General features: G+C 34.2%; 2 protein-coding genes across 2 annotated transcripts; both read left to right on the forward strand.

Annotated features, from left to right (window-relative positions):
- Nucleotides 1-8,369: 8,369 nt before the first annotated feature.
- On the forward strand, nucleotides 8,370-10,079 carry LOC139494078 (uncharacterized). The gene has a single exon (XM_071282249.1). It carries the CDS (start codon nucleotides 8,370-8,372, stop codon nucleotides 10,077-10,079), a length of 1,710 nt encoding a protein of 569 aa, XP_071138350.1.
- Nucleotides 10,080-16,033: 5,954 nt separating this feature from the next.
- On the forward strand, nucleotides 16,034-19,267 carry LOC139494687 (zinc finger protein 665-like). Its single transcript, XM_071282859.1, has one exon. The coding sequence runs from the start codon at nucleotides 16,188-16,190 to the stop codon at nucleotides 18,330-18,332; it is 2,145 nt and encodes a 714-aa protein (XP_071138960.1). The 5' UTR covers nucleotides 16,034-16,187; the 3' UTR covers nucleotides 18,333-19,267.
- Nucleotides 19,268-20,601: the final 1,334 nt, after the last annotated feature.

Genomic DNA, 20,601 nt, shown 5'->3' on the forward strand with positions numbered 1-20,601 from the left:
TTTATTTTCTTGAGTAAGAATATTAGATGCTTGTTGAAATTTCCAATTTTGAATTATGCACAAAGATAGACCTTTAACAGGTTGGGAACAATACTCCAAATGAGGGGTAACCCTCATTGGAAGAACATTACAACCCACTGTAAAAAATAAGCACCTTTATATTCATATTATTTGATAAACTTTTCCCCAAGAACTATGCATCTATCAAGTATTATTAAGAAAGTGAAACAACTCCCATAAGCATGTTAGGCAAAAATCATAAGCAATGAACTTCTGTTTTTGAATACATGCTTTACTAATAAAGATAAAGACAATTTAACCCAAAAAAAAATTATGAGCATCATCCTTTTTAAATAAACGAAGCCTTAAATGTTATGTTTCTGACATAAGATTTGACAGATTTTATTGTTTCAGACATAAGATTTGACAGACTTTATCATTTCTGACATAAGATTTGACAGACTTTATCATTTCTGACATAAGATTTGACAGACTTTATCATTTCTGACATAAGATTTGACAGACTTTATTTTTTCATACATAAGATTTGACAGACTTTTTATACGACCGCAAAATTTGAAAAATTTTTCGTCGTATATTGCTATCACGTTGGCGTCGGCGTCGTCGTCGTCGTTGTCGTCGTCGGCGTCGTCGTCGTCCTGCGTCCGAATACTTTTAGTTTTCGCACTCTAACTTTAGTAAAAGTGAATGGAAATCTATGAAATTTTAACACAAGGTTTATGACCACAAAAGGAAGGTTGGTATTGATTTTGGGAGTTTTGGTCCCAACATTTTAGGAATTAGGGGCCAAAAAGGGCCCAAATAAGCATTTTCTTGGTTTTCGCACTATAACTTTAGTTTAAGTTAATAGAAATCTATGAAATTTTGACACAAGGTTTATGACCACAAAAGAACGGTTGGGATTGATGTTGGGAGTTTTGGTTTCAACAGTTTAGGAATTAGGGGCCAAAAAAGGGCCCAAATAAGCATTATTCTTGGTTTTCGCACGATAACTTTAGTTTAAGTAAATAGAAATCAATGAAATTTAAACACAATGTTAATGACTACAAAAGGAAGGTTGGTATTGATTTTGGGAGTTTAGGTCCCAACAGTTTAGGAATTAGGGGCCAAAAAGGGACCCAAATAAGCATTTTTCTTGGTTTTCGCACCATAACGTTAGTATAAGTAAATAGAAATCTATGAAATTTAAACACAAGGTTTATGACCATAAAAGGAAGGTTGGTATTGATTTTGGGAGTTTTGGTCCCAACAGAATAAGGGGCCCAAAGGGTCCAAAATTAAACTTTGTTTGATTTCATCAAAATTTAATAATTGGGGTTCTTTGATATGCCGAATCTAACTGTCATGACTGTGTATGTAGATTCTTAACCTTTGGTCCCCTTTTCAAATTGGTCTTCATTAAGGTCCAAAGGGTCCAAAATTAAACTTAGTTTGATTTTGACAAAAAATGAATCAGTTAGGTTCTTTGATATGCTGAATCTAAAAATGTACTTAGATTCTTGATTATTGGCCCAGTTTTCAAGTTGGTCCAAATCGGGGTCCAAAATTAAACTTTGTTTGATTTCATCAAAAATTGAATAAATGGGGTTCTTTGATATACCAAATCTAACTGTGTATGTAGATTCTTCATTTTTGGTCCTGTTTTCAAATTGGTCTACACTAAAGTCCAAAGGGTCCAAAATTAAACTTAGTCTGATTTTAACAAAAATTGAAATCTTGGGGTTCTTTGATATGCTGAATCCAAAATATACTTAGATTTTTCATTATGGGCCCAGTTTTCAAGTTGGTCCAAATCAGGATCCAAAATTATTATATTAAGTATTGTGCAATAGCAAGTCTTTTCAATTGCACAGTATTGCGCAATGGCAAGAAATATCTAATTGCACAATATTGTGAAATAGCAAATTTTTTTTTAATTAGAGTTATCTTTCTTTGTCCAGAATAGTAAGCAAGAAATATCTAATTGCAAAATATTGTGCAATAGCAAGATTTTTTTTTAATTGGAGTTATCTTTCTTTGTCCAGAATCAACTTAAATCTTTGTTATATACAATATACAATGTATATTCACTTTTTACTACCAACTGATAAATTAAAATAATCTTTACCATTCAGTGATAACAAGCAGTTTTTTTACATCTTAATATTTTATGATGTATTTAAATGAGTAGTTATTGTTGCAAACTCCATTAGAAATTTTAATTGAGATTAGTTTTGGAATAAGGGAAAGGGGAATGTGATTAAAAAAATTGGGTTCAATTTTTCTCATTTGAAATTTCATAAATAAAAAAGAAAATTTCTTCAAACATTTTTTTGAGAGGATTAATATTCAACAACATAGTGAATTGCTCTAAGAGAAAACAAAAATTTTAAGTTCATTAGAACACATTCATTCTGTGTCAGAAACCTATGCTGTGTCAACTATTTAATCACAATCCAAATTTAGAGCTGAATCCAGCTTGAATGTTGTGTCCATACTTGCCCCAACTGTTCAGGGTTCAACCTCTGCGGTCGTATAAAGCTACGCCCTGCGGAGCATCTGGTTTTTTCATACATAAGATTAGACAGACTTTTTTTTCTGACAGAAGATTTGACAGACTTTATTTTTTCTGACATAAGATTTGACAGACAAATTGAGTTTCTGACATAAGATTTTGACAGACTTGATTCTGACATAAGATTCTTCATACATAAGATATTTTGACAGACAATATATATTTGTTTTTTTTTTACTGACATTGGAAATCAAATCCTAGTTGAAAGTCATTTTTAAAACTCCTGGAAAATACTGCAGCCTAACATCTAACAAGATTTCACCTCAGGTCAAACAACTTTAACTGTTAGCACATTCAAATGTTTCCAGACATAAGAAAACAAGTTTGACAGATCTTATGTAGGAAACATATTTAAAAGTTTAAACTATTGCTTGAATAAAGTTAAATAAAAGGATCAACATGTGTTTTTTTTATGCACAGCATGATTTACAGTTTTAACTGGCATATATTGGAACCAACAATGATTTCGAAAGTTTTTACAGCAATATTCCTGACATAAGATTTATTGACAGACACTGAGCTATAAAGCAAAATATTTGAAAGTGAAAAAAATATATATATCACAGATGTTTTTGACTAAAAAAAGTAACTGATTTGGGAACAGGGATGTTTGAATAACCAGACTACACTATAAAATACCAGTATACAAGCATGACAAGTGTCAAAATAAAGCATTGCGACACATAAACATTGTGTAAAAAAATGGGAGTTAATTCTGTCAAATTTTTAGCATTTTTTCACTTCATCTAACATCATTTATTATTCATCAAAACATTCACAGATTATCTTTAAAATAACAGTAATTATTATTTTTATTTATTTATTCATTTTGACAGACATTTTCATTTCTTACATGGAATCTGCCTATTGTAAGTTTGTTAACACCAATGGATTGTTATGAGATTTGCACAGAAGCTCACCATTCCCCCTATCCTGTCCCTCCCCCCCAAAAAAATAATTAAAAATAATTACAAACTCTTGAATCATAAAGAAGCTCCCCTTTAAAAAAAAAATAAGAATGTAAGAATGCATTGTGTATTTTATACAGCTGAAGAAAACATCAATACATATGAACAATATAATCATTTAATATAAATGCAGCATGATGGAACGACAATGATGTTTACACATAAATACTTAGAACATCTTCTATCAAAAGACAAAAAAGGCAACTTATGAATGCAAATATCTAAAGCATATATCTCTGATCTTTTGTCCCCCAAGGGTGACTGGGGTATAGAAATATGGTCAATTGGTCTTCTCCCGACCGGCAGTAAAACGCTTGCCGAAGTGGGGCGTCCGTTTGGCTGTGCGGGATGTATCAAGTTCGCAGTCACGTCCGTCAGAAGGGGACGTTAAATCCGATGCCTCGTGTAAAGAGAGTGCCACGCTCTTTGCACGTTAAGAACTCTTACAACAACTCTTTTGAGGGGTCCGTAGGTGGCCTGTTGTAAGGCAAAATTTCTGTCCCTATCCAAGATACCCTCATTTCCCAGTGGCAGTCCAAATTTCCCCGACCATCATCCCAGATGGCCTCTATCATATCAACCTACCTAATTGTATTTATTGTGAACTTGTTCTCGTCCTGAATATGCATGAAATATTTGCCACTGGACGTTAAGCAACCAACAATCAATCAATCAATCTGATCTTTTGTATCTAATCTTATCGAAAAAATTCAAATTGTGAAATTTTGATAGGTCATGTTTACTGTAAGATAACAGCTGAGTGAAAGTTGTAAATGTGTACCCTGTCAGTACTCCCGAGGCCCCTCATGGGGGCGGTCCTAGTAATCACATAATCACCATTTTTTTGCCAATATAATCACATAATCATTAAATATTTGCTTATCTTTAGTAATCAAATAATCATTAACTAAAAATACAGTCCTAGGTAATCAAATAATCATGAAATATTTGGCTTAATAATCAAATAATCATTAAAAAAACGGCCAAGTAATCACATAATCAAAAACCCCATGAGGGCCCTCACTCCCTCTTGTCGCCATATGATCATCCTTTATAGCCATCCTCACCATGAGTTATGGTGCATAAATGAAGATGTTTGGAACCTGTTTTGGTACAGATTAATGTGAGCATTTGTCTACCCATTTCCCAAGCCAGGCCGTGTCGGGTCTTATTGCCAGACAGTTAACCTTACCCATACATAATCCAATGTAATAAAATAAAACATACCAACTCAGCCAGTCCTCAAAGTATAAAAGTGCAAAACTGTAACAGGTGTACTTTTTCTATGTATCTGATATCCTTTTTAGCTCACCTGGCCCAAAGGGACAAGTGAGCCTATCTCATCACTTGGTGTCCGTCATCCGTGTCCTTCATCGTCATTGTTAACTTTTACAAAAAAGTTTTCCTCTGAAACTACTGGGCCAAATTTAACCAAACTTGGCCACAATCATCATTGGGGTATCTAGTTTAAAAAATGTGTCCAGTGATCCAGCCAACCATTCAAGATGGCCACCAGGGCTAAAAATAGAACATAGGGGTAAAATGTAGATTTTGGCTTATACAGTATAGCGGGTTATTTTCGTGGGTGTAAAATTTCACGATTTTCATTGAGCAAGGTATACGAAATATTTTGCCGGTTTTTATTTTGACAGATTCAAAACCTTATGAATGCCTTTGAATGTGCCGTTTTAAATTGGCAGAATTTATTTTGGCGATTTTGTTTTATCTGCGTAAATAAGCCAAAATTGTTACCCCTCGAAAATAACCCGCTATACAGTATCTCTGAAACCAAAGCATTTAGAGCAAATCTGACATGGGGAAAAATTGTTTATCAGGTCAAGATCTACATGTATTTGCCCTGAAATTTTCAGACAAATTGGACAACCCATTGTTGGGTTGCTGCTCCCGAAATTAGTAATTTTAAGGAAATTTTGCAGGTTTTGCTTATTATCTTGAATATTATAAAAGATAAAGATAAACTGTAACCGCAATAATGTTCAGCAAAGTTAGAGATCTGCAAATAAGTCAGCATGACCAAAATTGTCAGTTGACCCCTTAAGGAGTTATTGCCCTTTATAGTCAATTTTTAACCATTTTTCCAACATTTTAGTAATCTTTTTAAAAAATCTTCTCCTCTGAAACTATTTTTAACCAAACTTGTCCACAATCATCATTAGGGCAATGTAGGGTATTTAGTTTGAAAAATGTGTTTGATGATCCCGCCTGTGAACCAAGATGGGTGTCATGGCTTAGAATAGTACATACATGTAGAGTAAAATGCAGTTTTTGGCTCATATCTCAGAAACCAAAGCATTTAGGGCAAATCTGACCAGGATAAATTTCTTCGATAAGTCACGGTCTGTCTGCCCTGAAATTTGTAAACCAATCAGGCAACCCGTTGTTGGGTTGCTACCACTGAATCGGTAATTTTAAGAATATTTTGCAGCTTTTGGTTATATCTTAAATATTATTTATATAGATACAGATAAACTGTAAACAGCAATAATGTACAGCAAAGTAAGAGTACTAAGACCTACAAATAATTCAGCATGATCAAAACGGTCAATTGACCCCTTAAGGAGATATTGCCCTTTATAGTCAATTTTTAACAATTTTCATAAAGGAGTAGGTACAGTAAGACCCCTTTTTGGCACCAAAATATAGCAGTTTTACATAGTTGTTAAAATGTAAACTTTTAGTTACTTATTGGAAAGTAGAATGCTTCTGCTACATAAATATGGGCTGTTTTTGACAAAACAATGCTTATATATCGGGTACTATAGCACCAATAAGTCATGCTAACCATTTCCCAAGCCAGGCCGTGAAGGGTCTTATTACCAGACAGTTAACTTTCCCAGTACATAATCCAATGTAATAAAATAAAACATACCAACTCAGCCAGTCCTCAAAGTATAAAAGTGCAAAACTATAACAGGTGTACTTTTTCTATGTATCTGATATCCTTTTTAGCTCACCTGGCCCATCTGAAATCTTCACAATTTTAGCATTTTAGTTAAATTTTAGATGGTTTTCGTGTGAAATGAAAGTGGCCGCATTCGTGTTCATCCTTAATATTGAAATGTAAGTTGTATTTGATGATAATACGTAACATATATAAAGGTTGAGGATGAACACGGATGCGGCCACTTTCATTTCTGACAAAAACCATCTGAAAAGTGACATTTTTCAGCATATATATATTTGCTAAATTTTTCATATTTTGAGCTTGATTCGGGTCATTTTTAATGACTAAATCAGTTCAAATCTTTCACATAAACTAATTGATTCAAATAAAATAGACACTTCAGTGTTTAAAAAGTGATCAAAATCTTTCGTCAGATAAACCTGAAATTAGAGGCCAAAATCGGTCATTACCGGACCTACTCCTTTGAATTTTGTAAATTTTTACAAAATACTTAAAGTACTGGGCCAAGTTTAATATAGATAGAGATTATTGCAAGGAGCAAGAATGTTCAATTAACATGATTAAATAAGATCTACAAACACATCACCAATGTCGAGAAGACCGCGGGACCGGCAACGTATCGGAAGTCACATTGTATCTAAGGTCGACGTCACACGGCGACGTCACCTTATCTTTTGTTTAGTAACTAGTAAACGTCAAACTACAAAGCTGTTGTGTATTTTATCAGAGTTATATTATAAGATATCGTCCCCACATTTATGGTGCCGTGACCAGGAACTACAAAAGCTTAAATCAAGAAGAACGGGCAATCGTAGTGCCGTTACCAGACTTTTACGAAAATTTGCCGACGCAAAAGAAAGTTCTGAATTCGACAGAGAGGAGCTGTTAGCCACATACGAAAATCTACAACAGAAGAAGAAGTTACTCGACACACTGAATGAACAAATTGAGAACGCATCGGAAACAGAGGATATAGAGACGGAAATCGTAGACACAGATGAGTATACTACAAATTTTGTTACTAAACTGAGACATTTTAAGATATTCATAGATAAAACATCACAACCTATTTCCAATCAACCATCACATTCATCTAATCAAGTTTTAAATGTAGACAGTCCACCGTTCATCCCTACTAGTTCACCCGAAATTGCACAGACAAGTTATGCCGCCCCGTCATTGCCACAGTCAAATGATGCCGCTCGAATTTTAACAGAGACAAGCCAAATTGCCACATCAATTCCCACGTCAAGCTATACTGTCCCGTCCGCTATATCCAGCAATCACCGTTTGCCAAAATTAACTTTACCTACATTTAAGGTAGATTCATGGTATACCGCCATCTTGGATTGAACAATCACAGTAATAAATCGGTCTAGTTATTTGCCTAAATCTGCAAATTTGAAGACAGATTTGCAATTTAATGGTTAGACTGTTTAATAATATAAAGAAAACTTGGCAATTTATTGTATAATCCAAAATATTTAAACAAATATAATTTTTCTTGCTTTTAGTATCAATTTTTTCAAACGAGCCATTTAAGGGAAGATAACTCTTTTAGTAAAAAAATTATACTGGACAGATAGGGAATTTTTTTCTTTTTACTTGTAGCAAGAAAACAAGTTCGGTGACACCATTTTTTATTTTTATTTTCTTAAAACATATTACAAAACCTATCTTTTCACAATTTTTTTCAAAATTCTATCTCATAGATTTTTTTTTATGCACACAAATGTGTTTTCCCATGAACAATCTAACCAAATTTAGGCAATTTTCAACGACTCATAGCTTGAAAAATAGCACGGTGACCCCTCCTTTTTATTATATATTTGAAAAGAGCATATCAAAATCTTCATTCTGGCTAAGTATAAGAAAATTCTGTCTCAAAAAATATTTACTTATGATCTACCTTAATGGCAATATATTAGAATGGCCGAGCTTTTGGGATTCTTATGAATCGGCAGTTCATTACAACCCAACATTGACAGATGTTCAAAAGTTTAATTATTTGAAGGCCCAATTAGAAAACGAAGCCGCTCAGTCAATTGCCGGATTTTCTCTAACTAACGCTAACTATGCCGAAGCCGTAAATGTTCTGATAGAGAGATTTGGACAGACTCATAAAATAACACAAGCACACCTACAAGCACTGCTTGATATTACGCCACCCCGGAATGACCTCATAAGCCTGAGAATGTTTTATGACAAAATGGAGAGTTTAGTTAGAGGACTTGAATCGCTTGGACAGACACAGGACTCATACGGTAATTTATTAGTCCCGATTATAATCAACAAACTGCCCAGAGAAATTAGAAAGCATCTCGCGCGGGAGCATGGTACGACAAGTTGGATATTACGAGATCTTAGAAGAAGTATACACAAAGAGATACAAATCATGGAAGCCGGACAAGTTACACAGACAGAAAGTGATATTTCGTATTCTACCCTTTTCGCCGGTGCTAACTCACAAAGAAAACACAACGCAAGTACTAGAAATGTTAATCAGCATTTAACAGAAAAGCCGTGCATTTTCTGCAAAGATATTCATTCGCCTGCCAACTGCCAGAAAGTACGCGATTTAGATGAACGCATCGCTATTGTTAAACGTAACAATTTATGCTTCAACTGCCTCGGTACACATCATATCAAAGAATGCAAATCGAAAAGCTCATGTCGTAACTGTGGTAAACGACACCACACTAGTTTATGTAATGAAGTTGGACAAACCGCGAACTCCGACCAGAGAAGTGAAAACCGTTTCACTGACACGAAAGATTCCGCTCACAGTTGTACGAACGAAAGTACGACATCTACACCGACTGTAGTAAATCTCGTGAAGGATACCGAGATACAAGAAGACTCAACAATATTACACTCGTCAGCACAATTTCACTCAAATGTATTGTTGAAAACTGCCGTGGCCCCCGTTTGGTCAGTTCATAATTGCACAGATACGAATATTTTGTTTGATGAAGGCGCTCAAAGGTCTTTTGTAACGGAGAGTCTTGCGCGAGAATTAAACCTGCAGCGAGAAGGATCCGAAAAGATTCAACTCTCATCATTTGGAGAAACCAACACTAATGCTAGGCGACTCGATAAAGCCACAGTTTATGTTGAAACTGAAACTGGACATAAAATCCCAATACATGCATTAATCGTCCCTATGATAGCTACGCCGTTACAGAACCACATTCGTTTCATTGACAGGAACAGTAACTATTTACTAGATCTTAAGCTCGCACATCCAGTTACGCAACAGGATACCTTTGAAATTTCGTTATTAATTGGAGCCGATTTTTATTGGGAAATAGTTGAAGATAAAGTTGTACGCGGAAACGGACCCACCGCAGTCAAATCGAAACTAGGGTACTTACTTTCTGGGCCGTTAAATTCAGAAAAATCACAGCTATCAACAGAGTCAAGTATTTCCAATGTACTTATTTCACATCAAACAGAGGAACTCAACTTAGAAGCGTTTAGGAAGATTGAAGCTAGAGAAGTAGAATTTCAACAAGTACACAACGAAAAAGAGAACTATATAAGAACTTCAATTGAGTTACGCGACAACCAAGATTATGCAAAGTTACCATGGAAACACGACAACGATTAAAGAGAACATTAAACTTGTTTTATGGACTTTTGAAATAAAGTGAACAAGCATATTTATCTAAAAATGTGTTACGCGATGAATATGGACTGTAATGCGAATTTGTTTTATGAACTACGTTTAACTTAGTTCAACTGTGAAAGAACTGTGATTTTTTTTAATTTTGAAAGACTTTAATCTTAATTTAATATTATTTCAATTTTCTTTTCTACGTAAAGTAATTTTTTTTTGAGGCCCCGAGAATGTCGAGAAGACCGCGGGACCGGCAACGTATCGGAAGTCACATTGTATCTAAGGTCGACGTCACACGGCGACGTCACCTTATCTTTTGTTTAGTAACTAGTAAACGTCAAACTACAAAGCTGTTGTGTATTTTATCAGAGTTATATTATAAGATATCGTCCCCACAACCATCACCAAAACACAATTTTGTCATGAATTCATCTGTGTCCTTTGTTTATGATATGCACCTATACCAAGGTGAGCGACAAAGGATCTTAGAGGCCTCTAGTTTAAATGTTTGTGTGCTTTAGATAAAATGAGACAGGGTTACCCCGGATACAAAATTCAATCAAAACCGACACTGCCGAACTGCCCTGCTATATCAATGGAAGAGAAAATCTGAAATTCCTATTGCCTAGGTCTGAAAGTTTCCAATGGAAACTACTAATGGGTCCCATATGGGTAGAGACTGTAGTACATGTCTCAAACATTCAAACAAACCTGAAAATATCTGCAGAGGTTGGAACCCCCCATTTTTTTGGACGATCAATACATTTGAATGGGAGCATATAGTTGGAACTCCCCTCCCCTTTACTTTGGGTTGGGAATCCCCCCTTTTTAAAATGGCTGGATCCGCCCCTAGATTCTCTCTACAAATGTCAACCTCCAAACCATGTAGGGACGACCAGCATTCTAAACACGTGTCAACATTTTCCTTGAATCCGAACTTAATAAAATCGTGACCATTGCAGAGAATCACCTCATCTATGAGGGGGAGGACAGGGGTAAGGGAGACAGGGAGAAAGGGGGTAGGAGAAAGGAGAATGGGGGTGGGAGAAAGGAGAAAGGGGGTAGGAGAAAGGAGAGGAAGGCTGGGAGAAAGGAGAAAAAGTTGGAGAAAGGAGAAAAAAATACATTATCTCTCCTTTTAAAAAATTATCTAATATTTCAAGAAAAAATATCTCAAAAGGAGATTTTTTATTCTAATAGGAGAAAGGAGAACGGTGGTAGGAGAAAGGAGAAGAGGGTGGGAGAAGGGAGAAGGGTACCCCCTGTCCTCCCCCTCATCTATCTTGCAATGAGACATTTTCTCATCTTTCCAATGATATCATATACATCTGTATGTTATTGCGTCAACCCAAAATCGATCAAATTTGTTGACGAGGCCTTCTACTATATACATGTGTCTCTTGTGTAATGAAGGAATTATTATTATAATGATACAGTTTCAAGGGAGTTAACTCTTGGCGCGATGTTAAGTGTTTGCATTCCCGCAGAAAGCGACGTTTTGCAAAAGTAAATCGTGTACCTTTCCGCTGTAATAAGAAACATAAAGTTGATTTTTGATGCTCCAATTTCAGCATCTTTTGTGAAAAAGTTAAACACTACTATACCATGTAAACGTAGAAATAAGTAATAAGCAGCCCCTCGATATTTTCCAAAGTCCTTATTTTTTTTCTATTCAAATAATTTCAATTATCTTTGCGTTTTTATACGACCGCAAAATTTGAAAAAAATTTCGTCGTATATTGCTATCACGTTGGCGTCGTCGTCGTCGTCGTCGTCCGAATACTTTTAGTTTTCGCACTCTTACTTTAGTAAAAGTGAATAGAAATCTATGAAATTTTAACACAAGGTTTATGACCACAAAAGGAAGGTTGGGATTGATTTTGGGAGTTTTGGTCCCAACATTTTAGGAATTAGGGGCCAAAAAGGGCCCAAATAAGCATTTTCTTGGTTTTCGCACTATAACTTTAGTTTAAGCTAATAGAAATCTATGAAATTTTGACACAAGGTTTATGACCACAAAATAAAGGTTGGGATTGATTTTGGGAGTTTTGGTTCCAACAGTTTAGGAATTAGGGGCCAAAAAAGGGCCCAAATGAGCATTATTCTTGGTTTTCGCACAATAACTTTAGTTTAAGTAAATAGAAATCAATGAAATTTAAACACAATGTTTATGACCACAAAAGGAAGGTTGGTATTGATTTTGGGAGTTTAGGTCCCAACAGTTGAGGAATTAGGGGCCAAAAAGGGACCCAAATAAGCATTTTTCTTGGTTTTCCAGCATAACTTTAGTATAAGTAAATAGAAATCTATGAAATTTAAACACAAGGCTTATGACCATAAAAGGAAGGTTGGTATTGATTTGGAGAGTTTTGGTCCCAACAGTTTAGGAATAAAGGGCCCAAAGGGTCCAAAATTAAACTTTGTTTGATTTCATCAAAAATTGAATAATTGGGGTTCTTTGATATGCCGAATCTAACTGTGTATGTAGATTCTTAATTTTTGGTCCCGTTTTCAAATTGGTCTACATTAAGGTCCAAAGGGTCCAAAATTAAACTTAGTTTGATTTTAACAAAAATTGAATCCTTGGAGTTCTTTGATATGCTGAATCTAAAAATGTACTTAGATTTTTTATTATTGGCCCAGTTTTCAAGTTGGTCCAAATCGGGATCCAAAATTAAACTTTGTTTGATTTCATCAAAAATTGAATAATTGGGGTTCTTTGATATGCCAAATCTAACTGTGTACCTGTAGATTCTTAATTTTTGGTCCCGTTTTAAAATTGGTCTACATTAAAGTCCAAAGGGTCCAAAATTAAACTAAGTTTGATTTTAACAAAAATTGGGCCTCTTTGATATGCTGAATCTAAACATGTACTTAGATTTTTAACCGGATTTTTGTGACAAAAATGTCGGTTATTGATTTGGGGATGCTCGGCGGCCGGGCGGCCGGGCGGTCGGGCAGTCGGGCGGTCGGGCGGGCGGCAATCAAATGTTGTCCGTGCATTAACTCATGAACCGTTCAGCCAAAGCTTTTAAAATTTTAATATGTTGTAACTGACAACTAAATGAAGGTCAAGTTCAATAATGGCGATTTTTACTTTTACCGTTCAGGAGTTACGGTTCTTGAAAGATTGAAAAATGGAGTTTTCAGTCGTGTCCGTGCATTTACGCATGAACTGTTCTACCAAAGCTTCCGAAATTTTAATATGTTGTTACTGATGACAAAATGGAGGTCAAGTTAAATAATGACGGTTTTGACTTTTACCGTTCAGGAGTTATGGTTCTTGAAAGATTGAAAAATGGAATTTCCAGTTGTGTCCGTGCATTTATGCATGAACTGTTCTACCAAAGCTTCCCAAATTTTAATATGTTGTAACTGATGACAAAATAGAAGTCAAGTTCAATAATGACGATTTTGACCTTTACCGTTCAGGAGTTATGGTTCTTGAAAGATTGAAAAATGGTGTTTCCAGTCGTGTCCGTGCATTTTCTCATGAACCATTCAACCAAAGCTTTTGAAATTTTTATATGTTGTTACTGATGACAAAATAGAGGTCAAGTTCAATAATGACGATTTTGACTTTTACCGTTCAGGCGTTATGGTTCTTGAAAGATTGTAAAATGGCGTTTCCATTCACGTTGTTGCATTTACTCATGAACCATTCAATCTAAGATTTCAAATTTTAATATGTTGATACTGATGACAAAATGGAGGTCAAATTTGATATTGACGATTTTCACTTTCACATTCATCAGTAATAGTTCTTGTGATATTGCCAGGACACAAATAAATATTAATAAATCCGGTTTGCTGTCGTTGTGACAGCCTCTTGTTGATTATGGGCCCAGTTTTCAAGTTGGTCCAAATCAGGATCCAAAACTATTATATTAAGTATTGTGCAATAGCAAGAAATTTTCAATTGCACAGTATTCAGCAATAGCAAGAAATCTTCAATTGCACAGTATTGTGCAATAGCAAGAAATTTTCAATTGCACAGTATTGTGCAATAGCAAATATTTTCAATTGTACAGTATTGCACAATAGCAAGAAATATCTAATTGCACAATATTGTGCAATAACAAGAAATTCCAATTGGATTTCAATTGGATTTATCTTTCTTTGTCCAGAATAGTAGTTGAATCAACTTAAATCATTGTTTTATACAATATACAATGTATATTCACTTTTACTACCAACTGATAGATTAAAACAATCTTTACCATTCAGTAATAACAAGCACTTTTTTTTACATTTTAATATTTTATGATGTATTTAAATGAGTAGTTATTGTTGCAATCTTCATTAGAAATTTGAATTGAGATCATTTTTGTCGAGCCTGCAACTTTTGTTGCAGAAAGCTCGACATAGGGATAGTGATCCGGCGGCGGCTACGGCGGCGGCGGCGTTAGCTAACTTCTTTAAAGGTTTATATTTTAGAAGGTGAAAGACCTGGATGCTTCATACTTTGTATATAGATGCCTCATGTTACGAAGTTTCCATCAGTCACATGTCCAATGTCCTTGACCTCATTTTCATGGTTCAGTGACCACTTGAAAAAAAAGTTCAGAATTTTTGTAATGTTGAATTCTCTCTTATTATAAGTAATAGGATAACTATATTTGGTATGTGCGTACCTTGCAAGGTCCTCATGCCCGTCAGACAGTTTTCACTTGACCTCGACCTCATTTCATGGATCAGTGAACAAGGTTAAGTTTTGGTGGTCAAGTCCATATCTTAGATACTATAATCAATAGGGCTAGTATATTTGGTGTATGGAAGGACTGGAAGGTGTACATGTCCAACTGACAGGTGTCATCTGACCTTGACCTCATTTTCATGGTTCAGTGGTTATAGTTAAGTTTTTGTGTTTTGGTCTGTTTTTCTCATACTTTATGCAATAGGTCTACTATATTTGTTGTATGGAATGATTGTAAGGTGTACATGTCAAGTGGGCAGATGTCATCTGACCTTGACCTCATTTTCATGGTTCAGTGGTCAAAGTTAAGTTTGTAAGTTTTGGTCTTTTTATCTAATATTATATGCCAAAGGTCAAGTATATTTGGTGTATGGAAATATATTATGATCTATATGTCAGTCCCGCAGGTTTTATTTGACCATGACCTCAATTGCACGGTTCATTGCACAGTGTTAAGTTCTTGTGTTTTGGTCTATTTTTCTTAAACTATAAGTAGTAGGTCAACTATATTTTTTGTATGGAAGCTTTGTTAGCTGTACATGTCTGCCTGGCATGGTTCATCTGACCTTGACCTCATTTTCATGGTTCATTGGTCTTTGTTTAGCTATCTTGGTTAAAGTTTATGTGACAGTTGTAATAAAGATTTATACTAGGACTATCAACATAATATCAATGAATAGTAAAGAAGGCGAGACATTTCAGTGTGTGCACTCTTGTTGAAATAAGGGAAAGGGAGATGTGAAAAAAAAAAATTTTTTCATTTCAGATTTCATAAATAAAAAGAAAATTTCTTCATATATTTTTTTGAGAGGATTAATATTCAACAGCATAGTGAATTGCTCAAAGGCAAACATTTTTTTTAAAGTTCATTAGACCACATTCATTCTGTGTCAGAAACCTATGCTGTGTCAACTATTTAATCACAATCCAAATTTAGAGCTGAATCCAGCTTGAATGTTGTGTCCATACTTGCCCCAACCGTTCAGGGTTCAACCTCTGCGGTCGTATAAAGCTGCGCCCTGCGGAGCATCTGGTTTCTGTATGATGTGAACATATTATTAGAAATAATTTCTTTTCACCATTTACTATTGATTCCAAGCTAAAGTTAACTATATTCATAGCTGTCACTGATGCATAATATATTGGTCACTAAAGTGTTAGTTACTTAGTGACATAATCATTAATTCTTTATAGTTTGTGACATACATGACATAAGTAAAATAATGAAGTGAATAAATATATATTTTCAGCCTACAAGAAGACCAATGTCGATCAAGTAATTCCATGGTTGCCTTCATTATTCTAACTGTATACACTTAAAGTTTATCGTTTCTAAGACAAATACCACACAGAAGAAATATAGACATTTATCACTAGACGGACAAAGAACTACATTAGAAGCTATGTCTTATCACGAAGTTGATGCAGTTATCTCTCTTGATGAGACTCGTTGCCATGTCAATCGGCAATCCTCAGGTGACTCCGCAACTTTGACGAATCATTGTCATGCCAATCGGCAATCCTCGGGAGACTCCTCTACTGTGACGAATCATTGCCATGCCAATCGGCGATCCTCAGAAGACTTCACTACTGTGACGAATCATTGCCATGCCAATCGGCAATCCTCGGAAGACTCTGCTACTGTGACAAATGATTGCCATGCACCACTGGACCAAACAAGATGTAAAATTGAGGACCAAACTGTGTATGATGAAGAATGGAGTTGTAATTCAGAATTGAGAATAAATACAGGAATTAAACCATCAAAATTTGATATAGATATCAAAGCGGAGAGTGATTCAGAGAATTCTGTATTGCAAGGACACATGAGAACCCAAACATCTGATGAAACGTTTGTATGTAGTGTATGTGATAAAAACTTCTTTCGGGAACCTGATTTACTTGTACACATGAGAGTACACCCACCTTATAAATGTGATATATGTCAAAAAGAGTTCAGTACAAATGGCAACTTAAAAATCCATATGAAAACACATCCCATGGAAAAACGTTTACAGACTCACACGAAAACACAAACTGATGATAATCCTTATAAATGTGATGTATGTTGTAAAGTCTTTAAAAACAAACGAGGTTTAAAACAACACAAACAAATACATTCTGTTGATGAACCACCTATGAAATGTGAAATCTGCTGTAGAGGGTTCTATAAAAAAAGCATCTTAACTATCCACATGAGAACACATACTGGTGATAAACCTCACAAATGTGATGTATGTTGCAAACGGTTTAATCATAAACCCAACTTAACTGTACACATGAGATTACATACTGGTGAAAAACCTTATAAATGTGACTTATGTTGTAGAAGGTTTAATAGTAAGGGGCATATGACTAAACACATGGCATCGCATAAAGATAAAGGCAACTTAACTGTACACATGAGATTACATACTGGTGAAAAACCTTATACATGTGACTTATGTTGTAGAAGGTTTAGTAGTAAGGAGCATATTACTAAACACATGGCATCGCATAAAGGAAAAAGTAAACAATTTAAATGTAATGAGTGTGGTTTAGAATATAATTTGAAGAGTTTATTACGGTTACACATAAAGAAAACACACATGAAAAAGAGAGTTACTGAATGTAATGTATGTGGTAAAATGTGTATAGATCCAAGAACACTTACCAAACACATGAGAACACATATGGATGAAAAACCTTATAACTGTGACGTTTGTAACAAAGATTTTAATCAAAGAGGAAGCTTAAATCAACACATGAAATTACATACGGGGCAAGTAACTAGTGATACACCTTATAAATGTGATGTTTGCGGTATAGAGTTCAAGCAAAGGGATACCTTAACCACCCACACGAGAACACATACTGGTGACAATCTTTATGAATGTGATGTTTGCTATAAAGTGTTCAATCAGAAAGGCCATTTAGCAATACACATGAGAAACCATACTGGAGATAAACCTTACAAATGTCATTTATGTTTTAGAGGGTTTAATTATAAAGGGAGCTTGACTAGACACGTGGGCACACATGCTGAAGATCAACTTTATAAATGTCAGGTTGAACCTTATAAATATTTAACCAGACACATGGGAACACATGCTGATGATAACCTTTATACATGTGATGTTAAATCTTATGAATGTGATGTTTGTGGTAAAGGATTCAATCTAAAAGGAGATGTAAAAAGACACATGAGAACACACACGGAAGATAGACCGTATAAATGTGATGATTGCTGTCAGGTGTTTAAACACAAGGCAAGCTTTGATTATCATAAAAGTTTACATATATGTACAGCTGGAAATTCTTATAAATGTGATGAATGTTTTAAAGTGTTTAGATTTAAATCAAGTTTTGATAAACACATTAAATTACATTCAGGTTTTAAATCTTATAAATGTGATGTATGTTGTGAAGAGTTTAAACACGAGGCAAGCTTAGAATATCACATAAAGTCACATACAGTTGTTAACTATTATAAGTGTCATGTGTGTTCTAGAGTGTTTGAAAACGAGACAAGCTTTGAAAGACACATGAAATTTCATACTAATGACTAAAAAAAAAGACAATGTCAAGCACCTTTGGCCTTCAACATCGAACAAAAACCCACCATTTAGATTGGCTATTTGTTTATTATCACGTGTTTTAAAAAAGTTTTGAATGAAGTAAATTTTGATCTCATGCTGAGGTTATAATTCATTTTTTAAATTTTAAAAAGTTGCATATTTATAGTATTGAATTGATTATATTTATTTGTTGGGTAACGATTGCACAAACTGCAATCAAAACCATATGTTACTGTCAGACTTGATATCTAAATCTTTCAAGGGTTATCACTACCTTTTTGATAAATTTTTCTCATTTCAGATTTCATAAATAAAAAGAAAATTTCTTCAAACATTTTTTTTAGAGGATTAATATTCAACAGCATAGTGAATTACTCAAAGGCAAAAAAAATTTTTTAAGTTCATTAGACCACATTCATTCTGTGTCAGAAACCTATGCTGTGTCAACTATTTGATTTTAGATTTAGATAAGTTTGAAGAAGAAATCTTTGATTGATTTGTAAATCTTGACATTTGTTTTGTGTAAAAAAAAACCCATGTAAAGTCAATAATTTTATCACAATCCAAATTCAGAGCTGTATCACGCTTGAATGTTTTGTCCATACTTGCCCCAACTGTTCAGGGTTCGACCTCTGCGGTCGTATAAAGCTGCGCCCTGCGGAGCACCTGGTTAAAAATTATAAATCCATTCAAGGGTTATCACTACCTTTTTGATACACAAAATATAATGCGTTGATCTTAACATAATATACATCCTATCCGTGAACATTTCAAGAAAATTATGAATTTGCTATATGCTCAGATATTCAAGTCTCAAAACGATGTCAGGAAAATTACAAAGCTTTTGCGAGGTGCAGGAATCTAATATCTGTTCTAAAAATATAAATTATGTCATTGTTAAAATCAACCTTAGAGATTTAAGTTATATCGCAGTTGAATTGACTAGCTTCATTGACAACGAAATATTTGATTTTACTCCCCAAGGATAAAGTAAAGCATATATTTACACTTCTGTGCTTACAAATCACTCACTTTGATTTTGACATTTGGATGAACTAAATAGGCATGTGGTAATGAATGTATACAGATTTTATCCACAAATTTAAATTTTCAACGAAATACAAATTTCTTTAAATTGTATCTAGATTTTGACAGACCACTAAATCACATATCCACGAAAATGCAAGGTTTCCGCTGACCACAATATATCAATTGTATCTCTTGTTTTGTTAATTACTTTAAGATTTAACCCAAACAAGTTGAAGTGTGTTTTATGTTTTAATCCACATATGTTGTATTTAATCCACATATGTTGTATTTAATCCACATGTGTTCACTGTTGTAGTATGTGTATTTAATCCCTTAACTGTAAGTTTAATTTAATCCCATTGAAATGTTATGTATTTTTAAGTAGTCTACATGAGTTACAGTATATTTTTAAATTTAACTATTGAGTTGTAACATAAATGCGATTAGTCTACATGAGTTACAGTGTATTTTCAAATTTAATCCCCTTGAGTTGTAATGTATTTTCAAGTAGTCTATATGAGTAACAGTGTATTTTAATCAAAGCAAGTTAATCCCCTTGAGTTGTAATGTATTTTCAAGTAGTCTACATGAGTTACAGTGTATTTTCAAATTTAATTCCTCTGAGTTCTAATGTACGTATATTCAAGTTGTCTACATGAATGACAGTATATATTCAAATTCAACCCCCCTGAGTTGTAATGTATATTCAAGTAGTCTACATGAGTTACAGTGTATTTTCAAATTCAATCCCCTTGAGTTGTAATGGTGTTTTTTTTTCTTTCGATTAGTCTACATGAGTTATAGTATATTTTTAGATTTAATCCCCTTGAATTGTGATGTTTTTTCAGTTAGTCTACATGAGTTACAGTGTATTTTCAAATTTTATTACCTTGATTTGTAATGTATTTTCAAGTAGTTTACATGGCTTATAGTGTATTTTCAAAATTTTATTCCCTTGAATTGTAATGTATTTTAAAGTAGTCTACATGAGTTACAGTGTATTTTTAAATTTCAAATTTAATCCCTTTGAGTTGTAATGAATTTTCAAGTAGTGTACACGACTAATAGTGTATTTTCAGATTCAATCCCTTTGAGTTGTAATGTATTTTTTAGTGGTCCACATGTGTTATGCATATTTTAAAATATATTCCCAATGAGTTGTATTTTTTAAATCCTATTCACATGAGTTCATTTATATTATAAATTTTAATCAACCATGTGGTAGTGTACT

This window comes from Mytilus edulis, chromosome 11 (genome assembly GCF_963676685.1).
Source record: "Mytilus edulis chromosome 11, xbMytEdul2.2, whole genome shotgun sequence".
NCBI classification, from domain to species: Eukaryota; Metazoa; Mollusca; class Bivalvia; order Mytilida; family Mytilidae; genus Mytilus; species Mytilus edulis.

Coding starts and splice junctions, on each gene's coding strand:
- LOC139494687 (XM_071282859.1), top strand. CDS start 16,188: ATGTCTTATCACGAAGTTGATGCAGTTATCTCTCTTGATGAGACTCGT.
- LOC139494078 (XM_071282249.1), top strand. CDS start 8,370: ATGATCTACCTTAATGGCAATATATTAGAATGGCCGAGCTTTTGGGAT.